The sequence below is a fragment of the Giraffa tippelskirchi genome, chromosome 2 (assembly GCF_054371585.1).
Source record: "Giraffa tippelskirchi isolate mGirTip1 chromosome 2, T2T-mGirTip1v1.2.pri, whole genome shotgun sequence".
In the NCBI taxonomy this organism is placed as follows: domain Eukaryota; kingdom Metazoa; phylum Chordata; class Mammalia; order Artiodactyla; family Giraffidae; genus Giraffa; species Giraffa tippelskirchi.
Window position 1 is genome coordinate 75,492,130 of NC_137276.1, and position 21,369 is coordinate 75,513,498.

General features: G+C 37.8%; 1 protein-coding gene across 1 annotated transcript in view; it reads left to right on the top strand.

The window, feature by feature from the left end:
- The window catches only part of LOC145539547 (uncharacterized), a 257,807-nt gene that overhangs the window by 149,087 nt on the left and 87,351 nt on the right, over window positions 1–21,369 (top strand). Inside the window, exon 3 of the mRNA XM_081573625.1 lies at window positions 15,863–16,004. Within this exon, the coding sequence (XP_081429751.1) occupies window positions 15,863–15,866 (4 nt within the window). The 3' untranslated portion in view covers window positions 15,867–16,004. The remainder of the gene's footprint in view (window positions 1–15,862; window positions 16,005–21,369) is intronic.

Consider the following 21,369-nt stretch of genomic DNA (forward strand, 5'->3'; position numbering starts at 1 on the left):
AGCTTCTCTGTCCTTCTTCATCTCCCAGAGCTTGCTCAAACTCATGTCGATTGAGTTGGTGATGCCATCCAACCATCTCGTCCTCTCTTCCCCTTGCTCCTGCCTTCTGTCTTTCCCAGTATTGGAGTCTTTTCCAATGAGTCAGCTCTTCGCATCAGGTCACCAAAGTATTAGAGCTTCAGCTTCAGCATCAGTCCTTCCAATGAATATTCAGAATTGATTTCCTTTATGATTGACTGGTTGGATCTCCTTGCAGTCCAAGGGACTCTCAAGAGTCTTCTCCAACACCACGGTTCAAAAGCATCAGTTCTTCAGCACTCAGGTTTCTTTATGGTCCAACTTTCACATCCATTCATGACTACTGGAAAGACCATAGCTTTGACTAGATGGACCTTTGTTGGCAAAGTAATATCTCTGCTTTTCAATATGCTGTCTAGATTGGTCATAGCTTTTCTTCCAAGGAGCAAACGTCTTTTAATTTCATGGCTGCAGTTACCCCCTGCAGTGATTTTGGGGCCCAAGAAAATAAAGTCTGTCACTATTTCCATTGTTTCCTCTTCTATTTACCATGAAGTGATAAGACCGCATGCCATGATCTTAGTGTTTTGAATGTTGAGTTTTAAGCCAGCTTTTCACTCTCCTCTTTCATTTCATCAAGGGGCTCTTCAGTTCCTCTTTGCTTTCTACCGTAAGGATGGTGTCATCTCCATATCTGAGGTTATTGGTATTTCTCCTGGCATTCTTGATTCCAGCTTGTGCTTCATCCAGCCTGGCATTTCACATGATGTATAAGTTAAATAAGCAGGCTTAGAGAATAGATAATCTGGAAAATTAGTTTTGACATAATATAAAACAGGAGTTTGTTCAAATGGAATCCATGGTAAGCTAAGGACTGTGGATGAGTTTAGGTCTGTTTCCACATTTGATGAGAACAAGCATTTTTGACAGAAAATATGGCTCTTGTTGATCATGACAGTGGATTTTGGGGGGCAGATTTTAATTTCATTGTTGGTGTTTCATTACATTGAGTGTTCAGCCATTTCACAGCTTGTTAAAGATCTATTCCAAGCATTTATTTTTCCTTCTGATCAGTTTCCCAGCATCTGTTTACTAAGAGGACATGCAGTATGTAGAACAAATTCACGTGTGCAAAGCTGACAACCCCAGAAGTGTTATATTCTTATTTGCATTATGGTCTTATTCATATTGGGTAAAAGCCATATATTTCTCCTAAGTTTCTCTTCCTTTCCTCACAGTGCCTCTTAGCAGGGATGCAGTACATTATATTGCAGGCATGCTGTCAGGAATATTAAAAAGGCTAAGAACATCATGCTGAAGAATTATGTAGAAGGAAAAAATTCAGCATGAACTGTCAATCTGTCTTCTCTGGACTGTTAGGTTCTTTGACTTTCTTGTTGGCAAAATGTGGAGCTCTTTCACCTGCCATTTTTAAAAGCTTGATCTTCCAAAGATTTGTTTGACATGCCCTATGCTTAATATCAAGGTCTGAACATTTAATTTCTTTCTCTAGAATGTTCCATTCCCTCGGATATCAGAGCTTTCAGTGGGTCCTTACCTTGATGGAAGTAGTCACAATCTAAGGAATGCCATTAAGCCAGAATCAGCCTGCAACTGCTAATTACCTAAAAGGAGCGATTACCATTCCCTGTAAGGTGATTGCAAAGAAACCAGAGAGCATGTATTTTTCAGGCAAAATCAAAGAGTAACCCTGTAAGCTTCAAAGACATCATCACAGCGAGGCTATTGCTGTGTCATTGTAGTCCAAACAGAAGTATGCCTGTAATAAAAATAGGCTTGCTGTGAATATGAATTTTCTGCAGATAAAATACAGACCACAAAATGGCAAAGATTTGTTAAAAGTTTTCTGTATTTGCCTTTACTTTTATAGATGTGTCTCTATCAGAAGGGGCATATATCCTTATCCTAATAGGTAAAATGCAAAAGGCTGAAAGTGAATAACTTAGTAACATTGTTTTACAAAATGTGGGATAATGAATGACTTTGAAACATAATTTTGAAAGAATGAGACTAAAACAATGATGGACCCATTGTGATCTATATTTTGGAAGAAGTCAGTAAAGTCTTCAACTGAAAAATGGGTTTATTTTTAAAGAAAGCACCAGAAGGACCAAGCAACATACACTGGATTCCTAAATGCTGCTGAGTCTGGTAGAAGTGAAAGCAGGCATTCAGGAATTAGCCTTAGATTGTATGAGTCTTTCTGTGGCTCTCTCTGCTGCTTTAACTGTCTTCAGATGGAAAGATTGAGGAGATTTTAGGGAAAGAAACAGAAAGATAGGTAGAAAGTATCACACAGATAGATAGATGGACAGGAAGAGAGAGAGGAAGAGAGAAGATAAGCAGATTATTTTAATTATTCTCATGTTTCATATAAAAATTAAAATAGATAATTCCTTGACAAACTTGAGTTATACAAATCTACTCTGTGGATTTTGGTCACTTACCTAATACCAGGATGTAGGGAAGAAAGCCTCAAAGGGACTATAGCAACATGTGATTTATCCAAATCTATATTTTGGGAAGTAGATATTGGTTCCAGGTCATTTATCTTTAATGTATAATGTAAAGCACTAAGTAAATGCTTTCACTGTAATAGCCTTTGAGTCAAAGGTTACAGACATTTCACTTACAGAAATCAATGAAAACACTTGCATTTTTTTCAGTATCTAGATTTTATGCCATCAGAAAAATAAAAGAATTAAAACTTAAGTGAAGAAAGTCTATAGTCCATGATACTTTCCTTGAGCAAGAGTATTTTTCTTTGCTTTCATCAAAGTTACTTCTAGTACATATTTAATTTTCTTGTAGTAAACGCACATTGACCAGCCAGCTTTAAAGGTCCTAAAGGGAATTAATAAATATTGTTCATGTTTGTGGAAATATGGAGAATGGCCAGAAATCAAAAGGAGTCTAAAGAAAAATCATAGTTTTTATATCATTTTTCTTTTTCCTGATTATTGGTTAAAGAATTTTCTTTGTGACATGAAAAAGATTTGGAGCTGTTGTTTGCCCTTTATCTGCATGTTATACTTCTGTTGCACCTTCTAGTACTTGATTCTCTTTGCAGTGAGTTCTTAAAGATCAGGACAAGACATCCTCTGAAAAAAACCTAGGAATAATATTTTGCATAAGGCAATAGTTCATATGTTTTGATTAAACATGTTTCTCTTTTTTCACTTCTTGACTGCAAGATAGGCACAAAATGTTTTAAAAGGGTAGGAAAAAAATTTTCATCAATTCCTTAGATGTGGGGATACCTGTAATGGTGAGAGTTACTTGACAGGTACATAAAACTCCTTAAGATTAATTGTTGTGTTTACTTAAGTTATCTTTCTAGGCACTGCTATAGCCATTGGCAACTGTAAAGATTTCTATGTGCTGTTGATCTCAGCAAGGACCGAGGGGTCATGCATACAGGTTGATGAACAGAAATGCTAAGTACAATGGTTTCCAAAGAGAGAGAAACAAAGGGAAAAGATCCCATTTCCTTTCTCTCCACCAAGCCTTTAGAAAGGTCAGAGGGCATTTTCCCTGGGCTCCTTGTAAAATGCTATCTTCAGCCAGAGCTTCTTAGGTCATTTAGCCAATCAACCCAGAGAGCCTATCAGAGCTGTTGGAAGGAATGTGTCAGGGGAACACTCTCAAACTCTTGTCTGTCTTGAAGTAGTTCAGTCTAGGCTTTGAGTAGCTCGGCTACTCAGGTATTCACTGGACTTCCCTGCAGTCCCTCTGTGCATGTTGACTGAATACCATGTGCACTCAAACACCATTATGCACACTCATCTTTGTGCTTAACTCTCTAGTTCATAGCCCTATCAATTCTATAATCTAAAAGCATTTAGTACCTTGTTCTTGGTTGCAAACAGCAAACTGATTCTGGTGAACTTAAGCAGAGAAAGAATCTACTGAAAGATGTCAGACAGCTTGCAGAATTGAATGAAACAGTGGGCAGCAAGGCTTGGAGTTATGGCAGAAGCCTGGGAATGTGAACAAGCTGAGTGAGACAGCCAGTCATGCCGCAGAAAGTATTCTGGTTAGGACTTTACTAATGGAATTTGCATGATCACTGCTGGACGTTAAGCCCTCTCATCCCTTCTGTGACTAACCTGTTATGCCCCTATCTGTGGCACCCGTGGGGCTTTTGAGGCATCAAGGGTGACTGCTGGGTCTTCAGGAACTCTCAGTATGGTGTCATCAATGTCATTAACCGCCGTGGTATCCTGTACCTTGGCAAGATGGTCAATGGTCTTGAAGACTGAATGTTGGAGCACAACCAGAGAGTAGAGGTGATTCTAAGGCAAGGCACTGAAGGTGTTACAGCATCCTTAATAAGTAAGGCAGACTGCTTCTGGTGTTTCTGCTTTTTAGGATTCAGCATTTGCACAGCCAGTGGTTGCCTAGTGGGTTTCAGGGGCTGAATGAGCTTGCTCTGGTTAGCAGACCATGACTGGCATGGCTGACACAGGTCCCTTCACCACCTGCCTAAACCTGAAAATCTGCTGCTGTTGTTCATGATCCAGTTGTTCTCTGCACCACTGAGGACTCACAGCTCCTACATCTCTCAGGTCTCTTGTGCTGTTAGAAATCCCTGCCGTTCTTTCAGTGATGTTGTATTCCTTTGATTACAGTTTCGATCACCAGGAAACAAAGTTCACAGGATTTCCACTTGGCTGTTCCTACCAAGATAACCCCTAACTCTTGGTTCAGTGGGTTTTCTTCTTAGGTATAGCTCTAACAACTCTATACCTGAGAACCTAAGAAATAACCACAGTGTGGGCTTGAGGTACCACTGGTCTTCGTGGGAGGTAAATTGGGTCAAAACTTCACTTATAATTTGACCCCAGAACCCTTCACCCTGATTGTTAGACTGTGGTGTTATATGCCAAGAATTAGTTTTGGCTCAGAGGTTGTGCCTAGTACTTCCTAAGGGACCTGGGTGTATTTCCTTCCCCCATGTCCATATCTGCTAAACAGCTTCAAAGTCCTTTGAGGAAGACAGAATGAACTATGTTTATGATGTTACTGAAGATATATAGAAGATATATGTCTTTTGTTAATGACATTCATCACTTTAAAGTTGACCTAAAAAATAGAGTAAAACAGAACCATTGAATCTGAGATATTCAGTTCCCAGTTATTTTTGTGAATGAACTGGCATTCCCATTTATGTTGGGAATATTTTGGCCAGTCTTCTTTTCAAATAGTTCTTGACATGAAATCTACTTTCAGTGTAGTCTAGGAGACATCGAAAAGTATAGATGTAATTCTTACTTCCAAACAGGTTGGTGACAATAACCTTCTGGGGGGTTGGGGTCGGGGTGGTGCTTTCCGTTTCTAACAAGTGAATAGAAACCAGTAGTAAAGAAGATGGAAAACTGCCTCACTGTACCATGGTTAATTCTTTTGCGTTGCACCTGCACCGTGTTGATTTACTGTTTCTTTTGACTGACTTACTATCAGCATACTCAAGCCTTAGACTTGAGATGCAGTATTTCATGTGCCTAAGAACAGGGCTGAACCACCTGGCTTTGAACACCAGTTCTGCTGCTCTCTGGGATTCCCTGGTGGCTCAGATGGTACAAAATCTGCCCACAATGCAGGAGACCTGGTTTGATCTCTGGGTCAAGAAGGTCCCTTGGAGAAGGGAATGGCTACCCACTCCAGTATTCTTGCCTGAGGAATTCCATGGACAGAGGAGTCTGGTGTGCTACAGTCCATGGGGCCACAAAGAGTCAGACAGGACTGAGCAACTAACACACACACACAGACACACACACACACACACACACACACTCTGCTGCTTGCTAGCTGAGTAACCTTAGACAAGTCATTTAATGTCTGTAACCCTGTTTCTTCATCTGTGGAGGTAGGCGTGCTTGTCTTAGAGACTTGTTACATGGAGGTAATCAAGTAATTATAACATGTAGTGACCATTCAATAATATTAGCCAAATTCCAAAACTAGACAAAGATGTCACAAAAAAGGAAAACTACAGGCCAATATCACTGATGAACATAGATGCAAAAATCCTTAATAAAATTCTAGCAAACAGAATCCAACATCATATTAAAAAGATCATACATCATGACCAAGTGGGCTTTATCCCAGGAATGCAAGGTTTTTTTAACATCCGCAAATCAATCAATGTAATACACCACATTAACAAATTGAAAGAAAAAAACCATATGGTTATCTCAATAGATGCAGAAAAAGCCTTTGACAAAATTCAGCATCCATTTATGATTAAAACCCTCCAGAAAGCAGGAATAGAAGGAACATATCTCAACATAATAAAAGCTATATATGACAAGCCCACAGCAAACATTATCCTCAATGGTGAAAAATTGAAAGCATTTCCCCTAAAGTCAGGAACAAGGCAAGGATGCCCACTTTCACCACTACTATTCAACATAGTTTTGGAAGTTTTGGCCACAGCAATCAGAGCTGAAAAAGAAATAAAAGGAATACAGATAGGAAAAGAAGAAGTAAAACTCTCACTGTTTGCAGATGACATGATCCTCTACATAGAAAACCCTAAAGACTCTACTAGAAAATTACTAGAGTTGATCAATGAATATAGTAAAGTTGCAGGATATAAAATTAACACACAGAAATCCCTTGCATTCCTATACTCCAATAATGAGAAAACAGAAAGAGAAATTAAGGAAACAATACCATTCACCATTGCATCAAAAAGAATAAAATACTTAGGAATATATCTACCTAAAGAAACAAAAGACTTATATATAGAAAACTATAAAACACTGATGAAAGAAATCAAAGAGGACACAAACAGATGGAGAAATATACCGTGTTCATGGATTGGAAGAATTAATATAGTGAAAATGAGTATTCTACCCAAAGCAATCTACAGATTCAATGCAATCCCTATCAAGCTACCAATGGTATTTTTCACAGAACTAGAACAAATCATCTCACAATTTGTATGGAAATATAAGAAACCTCGAATAGCCAAAGCAATCTTGAGGAAGAAGAATGGAACTGGAGGAATCAACCTGCCTGACTTCAGACTCTACTACAAAGCCACAGTCATCAAGACAGTATGGTACTGGCACAAAGATAGAAATATAGATCAATGGAACAAAATAGAAAGCCCAGAGATAAACCCACGCACATATGGACACCTTATCTTCGACAAAGGAGGCAAGAATATACAATGGAGAAAAGACAACCTCTTTAACAAGTGGTGCTGGGAAAACTGGTCAACCACTTGTAAAAGAATGAAACTAGAACACTTCCTAACACCGTACACAAAAATAAACTCAAAATGGATTAAAGATCTAAACGTAAGACCAGAAACAATAAAACTCCTAGAGGAAAACATAGGCAAAACACTCTCCGACATAAATCACAGCAGGATCCTCCATGACCCACCTCCCAGAATATTGGAAATAAAAGCAAAATTAAACAAATGGGACCTAATTAAAATTAAAAGCTTTTGCACAACAAAGGAAACTATAAACAAGGTGAAAAGACAGCCTTCAGAATGGGAGAAAATAATAGCAAATGAAGCAACAGACAAACAATTAATCTCAAAAATATACAAGCAACTTCTGCAGCTGAATTCCCGAAAAATAAATGACCCAATCAAAAAATGGGCCAAAGAACTAAACAGACATTTCTCCAAAGAAGACATACAGATGGCTAACAAACACATGAAAAGATGCTCAACATCACTCATTATTAGAGAAATGCAAATCAAAACCACAATGAGGTATCATTTCACACCAGTCAGAATGGCTGCTATCCAAAAGTCTACAAGCAATAAATGCTGGAGAGGGTGTGGAGAAAAGGGAACCCTCTTACACTGTTGGTGGGAATGCAAACTAGTACAGCCACTATGGAGAACAGTGTGGAGATTCCTTAAAAAACTGGGAATAGAACTGCCATATGACCCAGCAATCCCACTGCTGGGCATATACACCGAGGAAACCAGAATTGAAAGAGACGCATGTACCCCAATGTTCATCGCAGCACTGTTTACAATAGCCAGGACATGGAAGCAACCTAGATGTCCATCAGCAGATGAATGGATAAGGAAGCTGTGGTACATATACACAATGGAATATTACTCAGCCATTAAAAAAAATACATTTGAACCGGTTCTACTGAGATGGATGAAACTGGAGCCCATTATACAGAGTGAAGTAAGCCAGAAAGAAAAACAACAATACAGTATACTAATGCATATATATGGAATCTGAAAGATGGTAACGATAACCCTATATGCGGGACAGAATGAGAGACACAGATGCATGGAACAATTTTATGGACTCTGAGGGAGAAGGTGAGGGTGGGACGTTCTGGGAGAATGGCATTGAGACATGTGTATTGTCATATGTGAAACAGAGCACCATTCCATGTTCGATGCATGTGACAAGGGCTCGGGGTCGGGGCAGTGGGATGATCCAGAGGGATGGGAGGGGGAGGGAGGTGGGTGGGGGGTTCGGGAAGGGGAACACATGTAAACCCATGGCTGATTCTTGTCAATGTATGGCAAAAACTATTACAATATTGTAAAGTAATTAGCCCCCAAGTAAAATAAATAAATTTATAAAAAAAAAAAATAATATTAGCCAGTATATTTTTAAAAGCTTATACAATTTGTAATTGTAGAAACAAAGACCCAGTGATACCAAATGTAAATGCTTTTAACCTCCATATTGAATCATCTGTGCTACTCATTTTCATAAGAGTTCATTTATCTGGTGTCTATTTCTTAAATACCTACACGAGCCAGGCTCCATGCTGATTTTTACATCATTGTGCCAACCTTGACCTCAGGTTGCTAGTTGACCAGTTTTAGAGGGCGCAGAGTAGTGGGAAGCTTTGTTGATAAAATGCTGGGAACATAAAAAGTCATTCCTTTTTTTTTTTTACCCCCTTCCTACCCTGACTTCCACAACACACTAAGATTTAGCCTATGTAAAATCATCAAACACTATATCAGGATTATTCAATAGAGATACATTGTAAGCTACAAATGTCATATATATATTTTTAAATTTGTGTAAGCCACGAATGTCATATATAATTTTAAATTTACAGAGTTGGACACGACTGAAGTGACTTAGCAGTAATTGCATACAGAAGTAAAATAAATGAGATGAAATTAACTTTAATAATGTATTTTATTTAGTCTGCCATATCCAGAATAACATGATCTTAACATGTAATAAATAAAAAGAACTGTTGATGAGATATTTGACGTTCCTTTTTTCATATGAAATCTTTGGAGCCCAGGGTGTATTTTACGTTTCACATTTATTCACACTCACCACCTTTCAAGTGTCTAATCTCTACATGTGGCAGCAAGTGGCTACTACAGTGGACAGAGTAAGATTAAATTTTATCAGAGTCTAAGACTTAGCCATGAATTCTTCAGTAAACAGCTTTGGGTTATTCTCAGATCCTCACCTGGAAGGAAAAATACAGAAAGAGAAAGAATGAATTGAAATTCTATAAAATGCATTTTCAATATGTACTTTTGTATAAATTTATTCATGAGAAAAATAAAAAAAAGTTTGCTGATCAAAGATCATGTCCACTATTTGCAGAAATGCAAGTAGCAGTTAAGAATTGTTAGGGAAGGGGACTTCCCTGGCAGCCCATTGGTTAAGACTCTGTGCTTCAACTGTAGTGGGCATGGGTTCCATCCTTGGCTGGGTAACTAAAATCCCACATGCCACGGGTGCAGCCAAAAAAAAACCAGAATTGTTAGGGAAGATCTAAATGTGGAAACTTAAAGGAAGCTTATATCTTTAGCTATTGGTTGGAAAGAAAATCAACAGGTATTTAGTGATGTCGCAATAGTAATTTTTTAAAAAAATGAGTGTGATAATAGTCAATGAGAAAGTACAATGTTTTTTCTTTTTTGGTTGGGAGTTACCAGTGTCTTTTTTTTTCTTTAAACTAGTTATATGATCTACGATGGACTAGTTATATGGTCTATGTTGGAATGAAGTCAGTTGTGTAGAGATTAAGGCACACTCTCCTTCGGTGCCATCTATTGCCAGAGTGTTTTCATGCTTCATGCCACAGTCATCTGTGACTCTCTTTCAAATGGTTGATGACCCAACTCAACATGCCACCTGAAACTTTAAAAAGCACCTCTCTCAGTAACTTTTGTTGAAAACACCATGCTTCTGTGTTGACATTACATATAGAGAGCATAAACTATTTATTAGACATTTGCATTTTTGCATCACAATCACCAAGGATTTATGTGAGATTAATATTACGTTTTATTTTGTCTGAATTTTTTATTATAGAAAATTTAATAGGTATGCAAAATTAGATGAGAGAGCTTGATATGACCTTTAGTCCCAACTTTAACAATTATTACCTAATGGCTAATCTCCTTTTCATCCATAGCTCTATCCCCAGTTACCTTGAAGTATAATTCCAGAGTCATTGGCAATTCATCAGTAATTTTACCTTCAATATTACATTCGATTGATAGGCCTTCTTCTCTTCTTTTTTCCCATCTTGTAATATCATTGTTGAGGGAACTAGATAATTTGTCCTGTAAGTTTCTTACAGTCTGGATTTGGCAGATTGCATCCCTGTGATATTGCTTACCTTGTGCCTGTATCCCCTGCGTTTTTTATAAAATGGTAATTAGATTGAAAGTTTTCGCCAGACTCAGGTTTGTTTGTCTGTCTTAGTTAAAATTTTCCTAGATGTTGTTGCGTTCTTTCATAGGGGAGCACATAGTGTCTGGCTATCTCTCTTTTCATCATGCTAACACTGATGGGCGTGTTTGTGTGTCAGTAGCCTGAGCCACCACCCATTAGGAAGTTCTCTACTTTTCAGCATATAGTTTTAGCAACAACTCAGGATCATTGCTTTGAGTCATCATTTCATGAGGGATTGCATAATAATGATGCTCTAATTCTGTCATTTCTTCTTAATTTATTAGCTGGAATATTTCCATATACAGAAACATTCCTTTATCAACAATTTGGTTAACTTGAGGTACAGTTTGTACAGCAAAGACAGGTTTCATATTTGATTCTTTTCCTTTATTTAGTAGTTTTCAGAATGAGTTGACCCCTAAGGTATCCTCCAAAGGTAAATAATGTTCTTTTTTAGTATCAGAATTCATGGATTTAAACATATTTGATGTTTTTCAAGCCATTCTATTTATTACTCTTTTTGATGCCCCACTTCTGACCAGTGGAAGCCTCTTGAAGTTGGCTCTGAGTGCTTTGAACCTGACTCCAGTAGACTTTGATAGCTTCTTTGCTTTCTGAAATGCCAAGATATTCTAGGCTCATCTTTCGTTTCGCTGTCCCAGATCTTAAATCAGCTATTTCTCCAAGGAGTCCTGTTTTCTTTAAGTGAATAAATGGTATTTAGAGAGCATACCTGGGCACCTCAGATTTTAAGCTTAAGAAGTTTTCAGCCTGGAGTCTTTATTAGTTAGGAAAACTCTGGTGAAAGTAGCTCCAATCTCAGTGGCCTAGTGCAGTCCAGGCTCACCTCTGCCTGGTGCCTTGGCAGTTAGTCCTCCAGGCAGTGATTTAAAGACCCAGAATTGTTTTGTCTTTTAACCCCAACAGCCCGTAGTGCCTTAGAAGATGTAAAGAGGAAAATGGAAACCTACTTTTTAACCACTTTGGCCTGGAAATGATACACATTTCTGCTCTCCTTCTACTAATGAAAACTGGTCATGTGGCCCAGTCTCAAAGCAACATGGCAGTAAGGGCAGTCTCTGACTGGGGGACCTTGCACTGCAGCAGAGCAACATCCTCATTGAATGTCAGGCTGTCTCTGCAGAAACCAAGCCAGAAACCAATCCTTTACCATACAAACTCATGAGCTCGCCCCAACTTTCTCCAAGAGGACAATCCAAAGTCTCAATCACTGCATCCAGCTGAAGTACAGGTGCACCTCATTTTCTTGCACTGTGCTTCACTGCACTTTCCCAGATACTGCATTTTTTTTTTTTACAGATTGAACATTTGTGGCAATACTGCCTTAGGCAAGTCTGTTGGTACCATTTTTCCAATAGCATCTCCTCACTTCGTGTCTCTATGTCACATTTTGGTAATTCTTGCAGTATTTCAAACTTTTTCATTCTTATATTTATTGTGATGATTTGTGATCAGATGAGTGATCGTGAATGTTACTCTTGTAATTGTTTTGGGGCACCATGAAGCATGCCCACATAAGATGGTGAACTTAATCCCTAAGTGTTGCGTGTGTTCTGACTGTTATATCAGCCTGCTGTTCCCTTTCCTCAAGTAACCAAGAAAGGGCTCATGTGGCTACAGTGCAGAAAACTAATTAATAACCCTACAGTGGGTTATTAATTAACCCATGTTCAAGTGAAAGGAAGAGACGAGTGATGCCATAAGCTTCATTGTTATCTTTTCTTTTTTTTAAAGGCTGATGTTTGTTTATTTATGGCCATGTTGGGTCTTCATTGCTCCACATGGGCTTTCTCTAGTTGTCGTAAGCTGAGGCTACTTTCTGGTTGTGGTGCGTGGCCTTTCCCTCATGGTGGCTTCTCTTATTGTGGAGCAAGGGCTCTAGGGCTCCTGGGCTTCAGTATTTATGGCTCACAGGCTTAGTTGCCCTGCACATGTGGGATCTTAGTTCCTGGACCAGGGATCGAACCCACGTCCCCTGCATTGGCAGGCAGATTCTTAACCACTGGACTACCAGGGAAGTCCCTGTTGTCTTGTTTTAAGTAATTGCCACTGCCATCCCACCCTTCAGCAAACCACCTTTCTGACCAGTCAGCCCCCATCAACATCGAGGCAAAAAGATTAGGACTCTCTGAAGACTCAGCTGATGGCTTGCAGTTTTTAACAATGGAGTGTTTCTTAATTAAGCTAAGTATACTCTTTTATTAGAGCATTTTATTTGAGTATAATGCTATTGCACACTTAATAGACTACAATAAAATTTAAACATAACTTTTATATGTACTGAGAAACCAAAAAATGTGTGTGATTCACTTTATTGCAATATTTGCTTTATTGCAGTGGTCTGGAACTGATCTGCAATATCTCTGAGGGGTGTCTGTAGAGCATCTTCCTCCACCCCCAGTCAGTATATAATGATGGACCATAGGCAGGACAACCATAGTAAACACTCGCATTTGGAAAAGAGAAGAAGGATGTGGAGCACAGGTTGATGGCCTGTAGAAATTTTGTATTACTCTTGTGTACACATTATAAGGTCTTTCTGCACTGGCATTGGATGAAATTCTTTGATTAAACTTGAATTCTCTTCTCAATTGCTGCAAGCAATTTCTTGTCCACTACTCTTCTGTGGCTCTTTCCTCCACTTTCCCGAATGTCGATCTTTATCCATTTTCATACCTGTCCACATTTGAAGGTTATTGGAGACTATGCCATCCCTGGGAGCTATATGTTTTTTTGCAGTCAGCTTCCTATTCTTGCAAATTAGAAGGTAACTTTGAAGATTGAAAGGGTTGTTTTTTTTAAGACTCAAACTCTCTCTAAGGTAATTTAAAAAAAATTGAAGTAGATAAGGTTCCCATGTGATGCTAGTGGTAAATAATCTGCCAGCCAATGCAGGAAACTTTAAGAGACATGGACTCAATCCCTGGGTTGGGAAGATCCCTTGGAGGAGGGCACGGCAATCCACTCCAGCATTCTTGCCTGGAGAATCCCTTGGACAGACAAGCCTTGCAGGCTACAGTCCATGGGGCCACACAGAATTGGACATAACTGAAGCAACTTAGCACATAGTAGATTTACAATGTACTTTCAGATGTACAGCAAAGTGATTCACTTATACACACACATACATTCACACAAGCACACACACACATATATGTGTGTGTGTGTGTGTGTGTGTATATATATATGTGTGTGTGTATATATATATATATATATATAAAATTTCTTTAGCATATAATTTTTCAAAACCTTGGTAGGGTCATGATTTATAGTTACTTTCATGTGCCAGTAACCTCAGCGAAACAAAAATCTGTCAAAGTATAACTGTCAGATATACATTTCTTTGCTTCCTTGATTCTTTGCTTCTATCTCTCATTTGAAAGTGCTGTTAAGAGGCCGCCTGTAATCATCAGGAGAGGGCCACATTCTTTTTTTTCTCCCAAGACTTTTTTGATGTGGACCATTTTTAAAGCCTTTATTGAATTTGATACAATGTTGCTTCTGTTTTATGTTTTGGTTTTTCTGCCACAAGGCATGTGAAATCATAGCCCCTTGACTAAAAGGCGGACTTTTAACCACTGGAGGACCACCAGGGAAGTCCCGTGAACCACATTCTTAATCTTATTTTTTGCCCCAAGGCTGAATCTCAGTGGGCCTTGTTCTTAAAACTTTTCTCAGTCTTCTCATACACAATTTAGGGTCCTTGTATTTTCCATCTTTGCAAGTCCCCAGTTTCTGGGTTTTCTCTGTCCCATTTTTTTTTTTCTCATAATTTTTTACCTAGGCTCATCTCTTTCTTACAAAGCCTTGCTAGATGCTGCCAGTAACAACCAACATGTGCAAAGCATACAGGCATGGCAAGCTCGCCATCTGCCTTTTAAGTCACCACAGGCGGGATTTACCAAGTGTTGTACCACCATGTACACTGAGGAACGCCAGGTTTCCAGCCTCCAGCATCACTTTCCTTGCTGCCGGCTGCCTGACTGGGAGACCAATTTTAGATTTCTGTTATGGCAGCACATCACTTGACGGTACTAATTTCTCTATTTATCTGGGTAATGCTAGCTGCTGTAATAGAGCCTGTCACAGAATTAGAGAATTTTGAGATCTTGTAGTACATCCACTTCCTCATTTTAGGAATCAGGAACCAAGACAAGAAACAATGAAGCCTGCCCAGAGCCACGCGGCGACCTGCAGCTGTGCAGTTACCAGCCGGACTGGGCTTTGGCGATCGATCTTTGCCCCTTCAGCCCTTAGCTCAGCCAGGCACGTACTACAGGCTTAGCGGGTATCTTCAGCTGAACTGGAAACGTGTAGCCTGACTCTATCACGGCATCACTGAGGTTCAGACAAAAATAGATGAAGGAAGAAAAATTTAGGAAACAGAACTTAAGTAAAAATACCTCAAGAAATGTATAGATTAAAAGAACTGTGTGACTTTGCTATGTCTCTTTTGTAGATTTTCATGCTTTTAATCTTAATCACAATGCTAAGGACATTTTGATAACATTGTTTTGAGATAGCTGTTTTGGTAGAGTGTTAAGAATAAGCCATTTAATATTTAGCTTAAAAATATTGCCAGATAGTTGGCCCAGGCTATGTCCCCTTAGCCTTCGTTCCCATTCTTCCCTTACCATCTCTGAGCTTTGAGTGAAAGATGGGTGGAGAGGGGTCATACTTGGGGTGAGATAGGCCAAGGTTAAGGAAAAAGGATGGTTTGGGGAATTAAAAACGACTATCTTTCTATTTTGATGCTATGTGGGAAGCGGCCTACTGAGATTTCTGTGTCAATGCCCTCTGCCACACCACACCAAAATGTAAAGACAGAACTGCAGAGTGTAGACAGCATGACATTTGAGTGTGGGACAACTGGCGCGCCACAGGGCTCCATGGTTCTGTCATTCATTAATCCAGGTGGTATCTATGAAATACCTGTTCTGTACGAGGCCCTGTGCTGGCACTTCAAGACATACATACAACGTGATACAAGTATTGTGCCAGGATCTGACAGACAATGTAACTGATTAATTTTCAAAGACTTGTACTGGACCATAAGATTGGGCATCATGTTTTCAAAGGTGATAAAAATTTGCATGGACAAAAATGTCACCCTTTTGAATCCTCTGTTTTCTTCCACATAGGTAGAGAAGATAAGCTTGGAGTCAGTTTTTTATGGAATTTTCTTTGTCCTTCAAACCTGAAAAAGGCCTGGTCAGATAATATAGGCCAGACTCCCTGTGGAGGTGTTCCTTCCATCTACTTGCCAACATTAGCAGTTTCTGGGTGAGCTTCTCTCTGGTTTATAAATCAAATTCAGTATAAAAGTTGAATTTGCTTTTGTGGACATTTTCTTTTTTTAAAGAACAAAGGAGGAGTAATAAAGAATGTATTAACTGAGGTTGATTGTTAGGAGTGCTTTCTTTATAACTTTGTAGGATGTTGTAGTGAATCATTCTAGAGAATAAATAAATTCTCATGCAGAATCATTCCATAAAGATTAATTATGTCAAGCTGACTTTAATTTATGTGGAAACTTCCTTGTTCTTTTAAAAACTCTTTTATAGAGGAAAGAGTAGAGTGTGGACATGTTTATTATTGCAATGCTAAGTTTGAGTTAAGTGTAGATGGTATGCCAAAGAGTGGGTTGTGTATACTGGTTGTCATCTGAACAGGACTTTTCAGAAACTGATTTAAATATCAATTGACATTCTTTCATCACTTACTTATTTTTCATTTTGATTTAGAGGCTATGTGTTTTCCAGTACTCCAGTTCTTAGGCACAGAAATAAATTTATCTTCATTGGTTATCTGGATAAACTTGAGTACAGACACAAAAATAAAATACGCAAATAAGAAAGAAAAGTGGTTAGTAAACATGAAGTAGTTCAACTTTTTTGTTAATCAAAGAAATGCAACTTACAATCTAGCATGGTATTTTTCTCTTGTCAATTTGATAAATATTATAAAAGGTAGATGCTAACCTATGTTGGTGAAGGTGTAAGTAAACACACATCTTTATACATTGTTGAGGAAGGTTTAGATTAATAACAATAAACTCTAGAGATGTATCATTTTACTTATCCTCGTGATTTTCTTTACTTTAAATTTTTTTTATTCAAGTGTAGTTGATTTACAGTGTTCTGTTAATTTCTGCTCTACAGCAAAGTGATTCAGTTACACACAAACATATATATAATATATATATATTTTAAAAAATCCTTTTCTGTTATGATTTATCATAGGATATTGAATATAGTTCTCTGTGCTATACAGTAAGATTTTATTGTTTATCCATTCTATGTATAAAGCTTACATCTGCTAACCCCAAACTCCCACTCCATCCCTCCCCCAACCCATTACCCCTTGGCAGCCAGCAGTCTATTCTCTATCGCCAGTCTGTGATTCTGTTTCTGTTTCGTAGATATGTTCATTTGTGTCATATTTTAGATTCTGCAATAAGTGATATCATATAGTTTTTGTCATTCTCTTTCTGACTTGCTTTACTTAGTGTGATGATCTCTAGTTGCATCCATATTGTTGTCAATGGTATTATATCATTCTTTTTCATGGCTTAGTGGTTTTCCATTGAGTCTGTATGTGTATATATACATATATGTGCCATTGATGTGATTTTCAGAATAATAATCTTACCATGTCTTAAATATATAAACCATTTTAAACTAGAGGCATATTTTTGTGTCAAAAGCATCAATATTAAAAGTAATCCAAGGGTGATTGTAAAAGGATGGATGTTTCCCTGGAGTCCCTCACTTCAAGGGGAATTTGTGTTCCTATTTATTTGGTTGGGGGAATATAGGCCAAGGACTATGATGGGTCCAGAGTACAGTATGACAATTGATATAAACTTATTTTAAAATTAAGAATATTAGCTTAAGTTTGTAATTCATACTTCCAACTAATCTGAGGATTAATCATGACCTGATGAAAACATCATTGCTTAGAGCTTTGGTCTGGCTTTAATCCATCATCATCTTTGACCAGAGGACTAAATGAGGCAACATCCTGGTTTCATAGGTGTGTGGATCCAGGGAGGCAGGAGGCCCTTCAAGCAGCTGTCATGACCTTCATTCCACAAACCTTCCACCTCCATAACCAATTCCTCTTTCATTGTAGTTTCCCCTTTATTTTGTAACTTTTGCTTTCAAAGAAATATCTCAAGCCCATTCCTTCTCTGTTCCTGAACAAATGATTTCAGGCAATTGTACCAGCAGTTATTAAGCAGAACACAATAACAGGTAGGAGGTATGCAGACATACTCATCTCTAAATCATGATGGTTTAGTCAAGGTTAATGTTACCTTGACTTAGTATAAAATTTTAAGGTACTATGAGATATGGCTTAAGATAAGGTTTTTTAAAATCTGATTTTTTTCCTAGTTCCTTTCATTTTGTAGGTAAAAGAATAAGGGTCTCAATATTACTAAGTTGATTGGGATGTGGAGAGTGAAAAGCTGCTATTTTGGGTGAACATTTGATGAAAAGAGATACTGACAGAGTTGTGTCTAGCTCTCATCTGCATGGCTTTTTTACAATATGAAAAGAAAGCCCACCACTAACTCTATGCGTTTGGGTGTGGACCCAAACATAAGCTCCATACTGCTCAATCAATTTAATATTAACACTGCTGGAGACTATCTTTTACAAAGCAAGGGAATCTTTAGAATCTGTCACCATGGTTCTTTTAAAATCATTTAGCATCTCTATTGTTATTAAATAAAACACTCGGATTTAGGGAAGATCAAAGAAATGACTCATCAGTCCATCACCTCACAAAAGGATGTATATCTGGCATCTGAACATCACTGGGCCTCAAAAGAGATTGTTAGGCTAGTGAAGGAAAATTACCCTGCTCAGAAAATCATGCTGATGAAAATGCAAAGGTTCAGGAAAGAAAACAAACAAAAAGCAAACCACCCATTTACAGCCTATAACTCTTTGAACATTCTGTCTCTCCCTGTTTTACTAATCCACTTTGATTATATCATTATATATTTAATGGGCACATGGCTGAATAATGGGGAGAGAAAGAACACCCAGAACAAAACAGGAAAATCCTGTCCCGGATCAGCCTGAAGAACTCCAATGTGTTGTCAAAAGTGGAACTACCATATCAAAACTATCATTTCACAGATAATGGTGCTTAGAGCAAAGCTAGGTTAAAAAAATTGTTTTAGCAATGTACTAATGAGTAGTACAGATGGCCATTGACTATGGCAGAAATCACCATACTTGAAATGGGTATTTGAAAATGAGCTGAAAACTGAGATTCAATTCATGATCTCATTCTCCTGCCTCTCATGCCCACACATGCTGAATTTGAAGTTGCTCTAAGCAGATATGCAGATGTCACTGTATGTCATTGTTCAGTATGAAGACTTAAGAAGATTGGAAGCCTGAATACCTAGAGAGTGTTTCTTCAGATGTCTTCACTCACATTAGTGTTATCAAGATAATTGTATAAAGCATTATGGCTTTGATACATACAATTATATTGTGGTGGTGGTTTAGTCGCTAAGTTGTGTCTGACTCTTGCGACCCCATGGACTGTAGCCTGCCAGGCTCCTCTGTCCATGAGATTCTCCAGGCAAGAATACTGGAGTGGGTTGCCATGCCCTCCTACAGGGGATCTTCCCGACCCAGGAATCAAACACAGGTCTTCTGCATTGCAGGCAGATTCTTTACTGAGTGAGCTACAGGGAAAGTTTTTCCATATTTTTAAGTCATAACTAGGGATGGCCCAGCATTCACGCAAAATAGGGTGAGGTAAATACCAGAACCCCACAGCGAAGCGTCTATGAGGTGTACCCTAGTTATGTTTTCTTTTTTTTTTTTTTTTAGTTTAAAGTGTATGTGTAACTATTGAGGAGAAGTTTGCTTACTGCTGAATATTATCTCCATCCTCACTGTGAGCTCATTTTACCCTCTCTGAGAAATACTTGTATAGTGAAAAGAAAGTCCTTAAAAAGAGAAATTCGTTGAACTGCCTCTGGTCCCAGTTCTGCTGTTAGCTGGCCCTGTGACCCCAGAGATCTGTTAGGGCCACAGGTAGGTGAGGAGAGAAAGACATTGAACGTTTCACTCAGCTCTGAAGATTCCGTTTCCAGAAAAGAGCTTATTTGCTTGTAGTTTTGTCTTTATCATTATAAGTATTTTAAACATTGAAGACTAATGAATGGTATTAAGGGAATGCTAGTAGTAAGATTTAGCAACTACTTAGCTTGCCAACTAGCAGTGTAACTTACAGTAAGTACATGACATCCAACCTTAAAAATAAAACTAGTCTGTTCATATAGGTACTTCTGCTGAATTTAAATAAAAAGTATTTTTTTTACTTTTAATTTGATCTACTTTAATTTTAGCCAACAAATTACATTCAGTGTTTTCAAGTGAATTTTATGCAGAATGTATCTTAAATAATTTTGTTTCCTAATAATCCCATCCCTCTCATTTCTCCTATGGTAAGCCACTTTCATTTTAAAAATAGACCTGCTCTACGAGACTTCACTTGGCCCTAGTTGTTGTCCTCTTATGCGAGTTATTTAATTTAAAAATAGAACTGTCTCAGTAGATCTGTATCAAATAGTTTATGATCGTTTCTATCTGGAGTAAACTCTAATTAGGCAGGCAGTTCTGTGGAGTCATGTTTGGGAGCATTATAATCCAGTTATCTTTTCCTCCTTGGTGATCTAACAGAGGCTTTTGTATCCAAGTTGATGATTTCAGTGTATTTAACTTATAAGTTTTTTCTTAGGCTAAATTTAAGTTCCTCAAGGGCTGGGGGAATTTTATAATTTGGATGAAAAAGAGATTACCCTTGGAAAGTCATTAACATTTAGCATTTTTGTAACAAGTAATCACTGCTAGACTGTTTTTAGATCAACCAAATTACTCTTTAACTTAGAGCAATTTTAATTAAAATGCAATTGTACATTTTTGGCATATTAAAAACAATCAGTATTTCTGTGAGTACATATTTCTAGAGTATAAGGGTATGAAACACCATTAAACAATAATGAGGAACAATTTTTCTATTTATTGAGTTTAACTTGTTTTAATTTTTCAACCTTTAAACAAAGTTTGATTTTGCAAAAAAAATCTCATATTGTTATAAATTAAATTACTATTGATTTAGTGATATTTTAAGGCCTTAATTCTAACAAGAAATTCTTTTGCCTTACACTTTTAGAGATGTAATTATTTGTTCCTTCCAAGAAGTCTGGAACTTAAGTTATAGAAAATGAATGTAAAATACGTTATACATCACATACTTTTATTATTAATTATATATATTAACCTAATACATTTTGTTACTTAAGCATATAGTTTGATACATTTTATCATTATTTTTTGAAACTGGGCTCTCTATCAGACCTGATTATACAATAAAATGTCTTGAAGTATTGTTCAGTCAGATTTATGAGTTCATCATCAGCAAGGATAAGTGCTTCCTCAGATGATCTTTATAGAACTGTGCCATATGAGCCCATCTCGAAAAGTCTTGTTTTTTTCCTATCCAACCAGCAGAGAGCACTTTAGCTTGTAATATGAGCATTATATATATAAATGAATATAGTCAAGATTTTGCTTTATCAAAGAAATGGGCCAGACAGTTATCTTCTAAACTCTTT